At 36.4% G+C, this 10594-nt stretch overlaps 1 protein-coding gene across 1 annotated transcript in view; it reads left to right on the top strand.

The window, feature by feature from the left end:
* The window catches only part of MGAT4D (MGAT4 family, member D), a 49984-nt gene extending 41199 nt beyond the window's left edge, over nt 1-8785 (top strand). Inside the window, exons 11-12 of the mRNA XM_010830315.1 lie at nt 6781-6849; nt 8690-8785. Coding sequence (XP_010828617.1) covers nt 6781-6849; nt 8690-8785 — 165 coding nt within the window. The remainder of the gene's footprint in view (nt 1-6780; nt 6850-8689) is intronic.
* Nucleotides 8786-10594: the final 1809 nt, after the last annotated feature.

Genomic DNA, 10594 nt, shown 5'->3' with positions numbered 1-10594 from the left:
GCGCCGAAGAATTGATGCTTTTGAACTGTGGTGTTGGAGAAGACTCTTGAGAGTCCCTTGGACTGCAAGGAGATCCAACCAGTCCATTCTGAAGGAGATCAGCCCTGGGATTTCTTTGGAAGGAATGATGCTAAAGTTGAAACTCCAGTACTTTGGCCACCTCATGCGAAGAGTTGACTCATTGGAAAAGACTCTGATGCTGGGAGGGATTGGGGACAGGAGGAAAAGGGGATGACAGAGGATGAGATGGCTGGATGGCATCACTGACTCGATGGACGTGAGTCTGAGTGAACTCCGGGAGTTGGTGATGGACAGGGAGGCCTGGCGTGCTGCGATTCATGGGGTCTCAAAGAGTCGGACACGACTGAGCGACTGAACTGAACTTAACTGACCTGTGTACCTGAGACTGGGCAAGCCCTACCACTCTTCTGAGCTTTCTTTGTGTAGAGAATGAGGTTGACATGAATGAGCCTTAAGATTTCTTTTACCTCTGCAATGCTGTTGACATTGCTATCCTTCTTAGCTTCCTCACACAGCAAAGCTAATGATTGCTTTAATACTCTCAGTTGAAATGAGACAAATGCACATGTACACCCTCTCATCATTTCATTCATTATTCGTCTGCCCTCTTTCCACCTTTTCTATCATTTTGCCTGTTCATACTGTTCATGGGGTTCTCAAGGCAAGAATACTGAAGTGGTTTGCCATTCCCTTCTCCAGTGGACCACATTCCGTCAGACCTCTCCACCATGACCCGTCTGTCTTGGGTGGCCCCACACAGCGTGGCTTAGTTTCACTGAGTTAGACAAGGCTGTGGTCCGTGTATTTATTGTACTGCACCCTTTGAAACAGTACCTTAGAGTGTGAACTCAGTATACATTAGCTGTTAGCCATCAGGCAAGGTGGAATTCAAGATTTAAAGGGTTTGGTAAACAAGTGTCTGGAATAGTGAAAACTTTTATGAATCTTTATACAGAAAGTAATATCATCAAAATACATAAAACATAGTCACAGGTGATGCAGACAGAAATTAGTCTATGCCTTTTTACTTGTTGATGCTATTTTATAAGGGATTCTTTTTTTCCTTTATATATCTATTTTACAAGATAAGATATTTTAACCTATCTTTGTAAATTCGTGACAGATTAAGGAGAACGTACATCTAATCACTCATAGTTTTATGTTATAATCTTAACTTTTTTTTTATTCTTCATACTGCATAAAACAGAAAGAAATAGCAATTTAATGATGTGTAAAATATGATTGTATTAAATTATTTTAAAAATTTCCAACAGGATATCTATTATTAGGAATTTCAAAATTTAACACCTTCTTTAAAAATGATCAGAATCATTGTTTGGAAAAAATGGCATAACAAGGATTAGACTATTTCTCAACTTTCTTCATAGTGGGTAGGAGATTACATCATACTACAGAAAGTTAAACCATCAATAATAAGGGTAAGTATAAAAATTGATATAAATATATAGAAAATTGTCAGCTAGTCATCAATGTGTTATTTTATATCCTTATGTTTGGAATGTTTTTAAATTTTATGCATGTAACTTTCTAACATTCACTAATACTTTGTTTCAGAAGGGTCAATTTCCTTTCCCTTTTTATCATGTACTGTAAAAGGGAATATAATATCATGTACTGTAAAAGAGGAATTTCCTCTTCCCTTTTTATCATGTACTGTGGATGTACAATGAATTTGGAGAAAATAGATCTGAGTTTGAAGCCACATTCTTTTCAGTAGATGCACCAGTATGGATAAATCACTAAAATACTATACTAACTGAAAAAAGCCACGTGCAAAAGACTACATATTGTAGGATTCTATTTATATAAAATTCTAAAGCAAGCAAACCCAGCTATCTCATTATGATTTTAATTTATATATCTTTAATGACCAGTGATGTTGAGCATCTTTTCATGTGCTTTATGTAATTTTATATATTTAGATACATATAATTATGTATAATGAAATATACTTAGGATATATCCTAAGTATATTTCATTATATGTATTTTATAAAAAATCTATTCAAATATTTGCCCATTTAAAAAATTTGGTTGTTTGTCTTTCTAGTTTTAAATTGTAATAATTCTCTTTATAGTCTGACCACAAGTCTCAGCTTTGCCTTGTTCTCTCATTTTCTTAACAGCGTCTTTCAGTGAACAAAATTTCAAGGAACAATTTTTTTTAACTTTTTATTTATATTATGGTATAGCCAGTTCACAATGATGTGATAGTTTCAGGTGAACAGGGAAGGGACGCAGCCATAAGTATACATGTATCCACTCTCCCCCTAACTCCTCTCCCATCCAGGCTGGACACAACATTGAGTTCCCTGTGCTCCATGTATACAGTAGCTCTCAAGGAATAATTTTAATTTTGATAGAATTCGCTGCATTCAAACCTTTACTCTCTCAGTATAGTTGTATCATTCATTAGCTTAGTATTCAATGATTTTATAATTATGAAGATATGCATGTTATTTACACTAAAACTACATTGTGTAATCTTTCTACTCATCCTTTATACACAACTTTTTTCCTTTGGGGTTTTAAGTTGGCTTTATTTCAGTGTACTTATAAACCTCAGATTCTCTGTGAATTATCTAAATCTTTTCTTGATATATTTGAACATTTCACAAAATCATGAATGAGTGTTGAATATTGCCAAATGCTTTTCTGCATTTATGTCACTTTCACTTGACAGATTTTCTCTCCTGGGGCCTTCTGACCTGCTCTGGAAGTTATCTCAGGATCCTCCTCTTTGTCTCTTGAGTTGATTCCCCTATTTTCTGGATTGTGATCTACATCATTCTTCATTTACTTATTTGCTTTTGTGAGGCATGCTGTGGCTGCTGCTAAGCGGCTTCAGTTGTGTCCGACTCTGTGCGACCCCACAGACGGCAGCCCATCAGCTCCCCTGTCCCTGGGATTCTCCAGGCAAGAACACTGGAGTGGGTTGCCATTTCCTTCTCCAGTGCATGAAAGTGAAAAGTGAAAGTCAAGTCACTCAGTCATGTCTGACTCTTAGAGACCCCATGGACTGCAGCCCACCAGGCTTCTCCATCCATGGGATTTTCCAGGCAACAGTACTGGAGTGGGGTGCCATTGAAGCATACCCACCAGTAATTTCTTGAAAAAGATTGTGTGAGATGTAAAGTCTTGGAGAAATAAAACATCTTTAAATGACTTCAGTCTGTTAAACTTAAATGTTAAATTAGCTGGGCAAACAAATTCTGAGTTGGAAATGATTCCCCCCATTTTTGAAGGTGTTCAAGGGTATAGCTATTGAAAAGTGGTTAAAGCCATTTTAATTTGTTTCTTTATATAAGGTCAATTTCCCCATCTCTAAACCTTTAAAAATGTTCTTGTATTTAAATCTGGTGGGGCTTTTTAATCTGAAAACTCAGGCTTTGATTCTTGGAAAATATTCACAGATTACTCTGTTTATGAATTTTCCCCTTTCCATGATCTTTTTAAGGAACGCGTTTCCTATTTTCTATTTGCATTTATTTCTGGGAATGTTTCTAAATTTTATCTTTCATTCTTTGTATTAGAGCGTCTTTTATTTTTTTGCAGGGGAGGGCAGTTTTAATTGGCTGGTTGATTTGGTTGGTTTTTTTGTTTGTTTTGCTAATACACTTTTAATCTGTAAGAACCGCTTTTATTCTCCTAACGTCACTGCCTCTTTTTATAACATTTGGTTGTTATTTTGTGATTGAAATTTTAGTAGTTAAGCTTAATCCTCTGAGGGCTTCCCTGGTGACCCAGGTGGTAAAGAATCTGCCTGCAACGCAGGAGACTGGGGTTCAATCCCTGTGTCTGGAAGATCCACCTGGAGAAGGGAATGGCAACTCACTCCAGTATTCTTGCCCGAAGAATTCCACAGACAGAGGAGCCTGGCAGCCTTGAGGCTTCCCTCGTGCTTCAGACAGTAAAGAACCTTCCTGCAATGCAGGAGACCCAGGTTTGATCCCTGGGTCATAAAGATCCCGTGGAGAAGGGAATGGCAACCCACTCTAGTATTTTTTCCTGGAGAGGTCCATGGGCCGCAAAGAGTTGGACCCCACTGAGTGACTATCAACTATCTGAGGATTTTAATAGTTTTAAAAAGATTTCTTTTAAAAAAATTTTTATAATATCTTTTTTTTGTATAAAATCTTTTTTGTACTTCCTGTATAGTTTCTCTTTCCTCCAGTTTTTTTTAAAGTAAGTCCCTGTTTTCATGTTAAAGGGTTTTCTCATATATCCAGTGATAGTAGGTAGGTTGTGTGTTCAAATGCAGAGAGCGCTGATTGGAGGATGTAGCAGAAGGCTGGATTTGTCCCTTTCACTTTGAGAGGAGTGGATAGGTCCTTCTTTTGGGAAGTCTCCCTATGTTAGTATCTTTAGGTCTTGCTTAAATTGCTAGAGAATATGAGAGCCATGTGGGCAAAGACAGATGGAGTTTTCAGTGTTCACTTTGTCAGAATTCATTTATTTACCCTGTTTTTCATTATTGCCCCTACCCTGGTTTGAGTCTAGGTACCCTGTTTTCCTTTTTAGAGAATTATCCTTCAAGAGTGGAGAAAAGATAGTCATCTGAAATCAAGCGGCCAGAGATGGTCTCTAGAGATTTAACCACCTCTCAGACAGACTTGCCAGCCACCCCCATGGTTTTGCCCCACTTTCACCTCCTATTCTAGCAGTACATGGCGGGTCCTGCCCTGCAGAATGCTTGTCCATTTCCTGCCAGAGGTTTGAGATACAGCTTTCTTAGACATCGTTCATTTTGTTACCTTTGTCTTCTCTCTCACTCTGTAAGATCATGCATTTTCTCAATGGCCTTCAATGTTGTTTTAAGTGTGAGTTCAAGAAAGAGTGAAAGTAACCTGTGTCTGATTCACCATTTTATTAGGCAGACTACTAGTTCATTCTTGCAGCTTTTACTTTTCCATCTCTTCGTTTTTAAACTTCAGAAAACTAAATTTTAATTTCCAGAACTTCCAGTTCATTCTTTTTATGTATTGTTGTTTGTTGTTCAGTCGCTCAGTTGTGTCAGACTCGGCAACGCCATGAACTGCAGCACACCAGGCTTCCCTTTTTATGTATACAAGTATCCTATCTCTCCGAGAAAATTAATTATACTTCAAATTAGTACCTTAGTATAAATGTAATTCGTTATTTCACCTGCCTCCTTTACTTCACATCTGTCATTAATCCTGCATCATCACCACCCTCTCTCCATTCTCTTCTCTTCTCGGGAAAAACCGAGAAGTACAGCTCACAGAAGGTCTTCATCCAGAAAGTTCCACGTTAGATTCTGAGAGCAGAGATACTCCCATAGACAAGGAAGACAGCTGAGAAGGTGGCGGTCACCTGTGGAGGATCAGGAATTGAGGTCATGCTTGGTGCCAGGCAGTGAGATCACTGGGGCCTTTGGCCTCCAGGGTTCCTCCCCACGTGGCCTGCTACTGCTCTGATCATCCTCCATGGCTTCCTCATGACTCGTGCACTTCCAGAGCTCCTCAAAGTGGCTTTCTGTTCCTTGCTTTATATATTATACAACCAAAAGTACGCTTTATTTATCTACAGACCACCACTTTAATGTGGGTACATTTCCATGAGTATAACCCTGCACTGATGACTTTCAGTTAGACTTGCATCATGATGAAAGGTTTGTTTTTTGTGTTTTGTGTGTTTTTCTTTTTTTTTGGTTTTTATCTTCACTTTTAAGTGGGACTGAGATCAGGAAAAGCTTGAAGCAAAGATGAGATATGGTAAAGCATATGTGGAGTTTTCAACATTGTAATGTTCAAAGATACCCAAACATACTATAGCTCTAAATATGATAGATCCCCAGCTGCTTTGTGGAAATAAAGTATCAATAGCTCAGGTATTGAATTTCCCGGGCACCTTTATCCATTATCACATCAGTCAAGGTCTGTCTCCTTTCACAGCTCCTTTCTGAATGTTTCCCTTCTTTCATACAAGAACAACAAGCAGACCACCACCACTCCTTTTTCCCTCCCAGTTTAGGAATCTGAAGTGCTTTCAGCATCCTTTAAATCAACTTCAGGGAAATGATGGACTGTTAATTTCCTAGGACGTTTAAATACCTAAGAATAGATGTTTCCAAACTGAAGAAAGGTTGCAGAATGGATTATCCCTTCCATTTTCCAAACACGGCATTTCAAAATGGAATAAAATTCAATTATATTTAAGATTCATAGCTTTGTTTCTATTTATCAAGTAATATAAACACATATAGTTAAAAGTTAATAACAAGAACATAATAAAAGGCATCAGTCCCCTCTCTCCACTTCCCCTGCTCTATCTGACTCACCAGCTGCTGCTGCTGCTAAGTCACTTCAGTCGTGTCCAGCTCTGTGCGACCACATAGACGGCAGCTCACCAGGCTCCGCCGTCCCTGGGATTCTCCAGGCAAGAACACTGGAGTGGGTTGCCATTGCCTTCCAGAGGCAACATTTAATCATTACTACTTTGAATCCTCGTAGTTATCTTTCTACAGCTAAATAATATACCTGTGCTGCTAATTTTTATTTTTCCACACAATTATTTTTCCTGCAGGATAGATTAATATTAACTCAGATTCTTATTCATTTTTATTACACCTTAGTTTGGGCTGCTATGCCCAAAAGTACCACTGATGGAGTGGCTTAAATAGCAGCAATTTATTTATGACAGTTTTGGAGGCTGGTAAGTCCAGGACCAGGGTGGCAACATGGCACGTTATGGTCAGGGTCCTCTTTCTGGTTTGCAGATAGCTGTCTTCTGGTTATATCATCACATGGCCAAGAGCAGAGAAAGCTCTGATTTCCTGGCTCAGAGGGTAAAGCATCTGCCTACAATGCAGGAGACCTGGGTTCTATCCCTGGGTTGGGAAGATCCCCTGGAGAAGGAAATGGCAACCCACTCCAGTACTCTTGCCTGAAAAATCCCATGGACGGAGAAGTCTGATAGGCTACAGTCCATGGGGTCGCAAAGCGTCAGACACGACTGAGCAACTTCACTATTACTATAAAGGCACTGATTTCATTCATGAGTATTCCACCCTCATGACCTAATTATCTCCCAAAGAGCTCACTTTCAAATACACTGGGGATTTACACTTCAAACATACGAATTTAAGAAAGGATGACACAGATATTTAGTCCAAGGCATATTATTACTTTGATTATTTTGCCTCTTTTTTTCCTAATTTTCATTTCTGAAAGTCTTAATAATCAGACATTAAACTTAGTTAGCCAATCCTCTATATGTCATAGCTTTTATCTACTATTTCCTGTACTTGTTTTCCTATGTACTTGGGGGGTTCCTTGACTAACTTTTCTATTGAAGTTTTAAAAAATGTTCTTCTGTTTTTTCCTAGCATCTTCTTGTTTTGAGGATACAGTTTTCCTCAAATTTCTGAGTATTAGATCTTTTCAGTAAACAATTTTGAAGTTCTCTTCTGCATTCTGAATGAGCTGGGTTTTTTTCTATAATAAAATCAAACTATCTGCCTGTTTATTTTGATCTTTTTCTGTCTTGTTGCACACTTTCTCAAGTATTTGGTGATTCTTGGTTGCCTGGTGGCAATATAGATAAATTTTATTTCCTTTCCCTCACCCTCAGGCTGACCCTGCATTTATCTTCATATTCCTTTATAAAACTGAAAAGGATGAGGCTTCCTGGAAGTTTTTGGTACATTTGGAAGAATCTGTTGGTTTGCAAACAATGTTGTAGAGTGTATGAATGCCTTTTCTGTTCATTTATGCTCGCTCATTCCAGGGGAGTCTAGCTCTCCATACCTTAAACAGAGACGTGGGATATTTCATTTCAATTTTTTTCAACTTTTGATTTTGTTAAGTAAAATAAGATTTACATACGTGTCCGCAGAGAAGTAAAAGTCTCTGTCTTTTCTTTAATCAAGACCACCATAGCAACACTTTCATTGCTGTGTTTTCCTTAATATTTACTCCTTTTACATCCTTTAAAAACCTTATTGTAAAATTTTTTCCTTAACCAGTTATTTGTTGTACTTCTCATATAATTGTTTTTATAAGATAAATTATATATAGTTTATTAAGCAGAAAAATAATTTAGGTTATCTCTATTCATCTAGCTTATAGTTCAAAAATAATTAGTAAGATAAAAATTCACCTTCGTGATGAATTTTAGTTTGACAAATTTTAAAATTTTACCTATGTCTTCAATTTAAATGTCCTTTGTCATTTCATGTTCTACATCTATAATAAACATAAAGAATTTCAACCAAAATGTCTCAGTACTAATAACTTCTGAAAACTCAAAGTACTTAGAGTCTCTGTTATTTGATAAGCCAGAGAACAGCATGTTTGATAATTTGCTAGTGCTTCGTCCTACACGAAAGGTCATCTTCCTTTTACTGCAGTGCACTGGGCTCAGGGCAGAGTGTTTCCATGTGTTGCAGGCAGGGTTGCCAGATTAAATACAGGATGCCCAAATAACTTTGAATGTCAGTTAAACAATGGCTTTTTGTGTGTGTATGACCCATTTGTTTTGTGTTAGTCCTGGTTGGAGGTGATGGAAGAAGGCATAGAAGAATAGTTCCCATCAAAATACATTAACTGTTGAATAATGACATGCAGCATGTTTGTATTTTCTTCAAAATTGTTATGTAAAGTTTTATGTGTCTCTTTTATGTAAAGATAGAGCACACGGAGGTGGTAGCAAAAGAACAGAATAAGGAAAGAGTACTGTCAAGAAACTGTCATGAAAATAATTACATCCTTATGAATGAATAATATACTATTTCTAGATGTTAACAGATTTCTTATTTTTATTACAGGAAATATGAAAAATGAAGCCCAACAAGAAGCAGCTCTGTAATACTTTGATCTTCGATCACCATGATTTCTAATGGCATCTTTCAGAAATTGTAATATTCGAAACAAATGATTATATACAAGAGGAAGGAATAATGAACAAGCTAGTAGATTTGGAAATATTTAACTGCCTCTATGTCAAGAAAAATTTGCATATTTGTTTATGAAACTTGTATCCTTGCTATTTATTACAAATTTTTATAAAAATAAGACAGGGAAGTTTTTAAAAATAAAGAAATATCTTTTGTTGAATTAGATAGTTAAGTAGCTATCTAAGTAGCTAAACATTTTAGCTAAGTAGCTAACATTTCAGAAACTTGCTATCATCCGGGACAGGTCCTGTGTGAACCAGTACATGCTGTTATCTATTGTGTTAAGACACCAAAAATAGAAAGCACAAGGCCGAGCAACTCTGAGGCTGGCGGCGCCACAGTATCTTCCTGTCTTTTTAACACATGCGTTTAAAACTAAAACTTCCAAGTGCCATTTGAGCTGATTAACAAACATCTTGATGTATATGTATTCTGACAGTCATTCAGTTTCTAAAGATTTCATATTTTCTCTTCTTATTGCATTCTTAACTCTTGGGTTATTTGGGAGTGTTTTTTTAATATCTTGGTTTTGCCATCTCTTATTGTTGATTTATAAATTTAATTACCTTGTTGTTAGAGAACTTTGTGTGATAAACTTTGAGAGTTATGAATTCTTATATTTCATATGAATTACGGAAGAATGTATAGTCTTTACATACTCCCTTTAAAATATGCATTACTCATTTGCATTTTTATTGAGGTATAGTTGATTTCCTTTTTTCATTTGTTTTTATAAATGTTAGTTTTGTGCTTTATAAATGTCTTCTTTAAATATTCCTATTCAATGGGTGCTGGTTTCTCTTATATCAGGCTTTTTAATTTATTTGTTAAATGCTTTTAAATCTTTATTAATTCATCAGTTTCTTATAGGAATCTATTAAAATCTATTTTTCCTCTTGTTATTCTATTGAGTTTTACTTTATTTTGAGAAATAATGAGATATTACTTCTTTCTTATGCTTCATAAAATATGAAAATCTTAATTCAAACTGCTGTATTATCCTTGACTAAAAAACTTCACACATTTACATCAATATGAACCGTGTCACATACCAAAGTGAATATGAATGATGAACTGTTCATATGCACCATTTCACTTTCTTTTTTAAAGAAAGGAGCTATATGTCAACTATTATCTCAATAAAGTTGGGAAGAAAAATAAGAATAAAAGACATGCATTTTTAAAATTTGACTTCAGTTTTGAGCTTTTAAAATTAAATCTACCAGATCATATTCCAGGTTAATATGAAAAATTACAACTAATTCCAGGTAGAGCATTTCTCAAAAAGAAGGCACAATTCCTTGTAAAGGTACCCACTAGGACTTCTCAGTTCACCATCCAAGATTGGCACAAAATACCTGAAGGGTTGATACAATAAACTGGAACAGTATTTTTTTTTTCTTTTTTTTTTTTCCTTTTTCTTTTTTTTTTTTATTTTTTATTTTTTCTAAATTTAAAAAAAAAAATCCATCCTGAACCCTCCTCCCTCCTCCCTCCCCATACCATCCCTCTGGGTCGTCCCAGTGCACCAGTCCCAAGCATCCAACATCGTGCATTGAACCTGGACTGGCATCTCGTTTCATACATGACATTTCACATGTTTCAATGCCATTCTCCCAAATCTTGCCACCCTCTC

This window comes from Bison bison, unplaced genomic scaffold (genome assembly GCF_000754665.1).
Source record: "Bison bison bison isolate TAMUID 2011002044 unplaced genomic scaffold, Bison_UMD1.0 scf7180017864517, whole genome shotgun sequence".
Classification (NCBI taxonomy): domain Eukaryota; kingdom Metazoa; phylum Chordata; class Mammalia; order Artiodactyla; family Bovidae; genus Bison; species Bison bison.
Note: the sequence above shows the minus strand (reverse complement) of the source record. Positions and strands in the feature narration are given on the sequence as shown.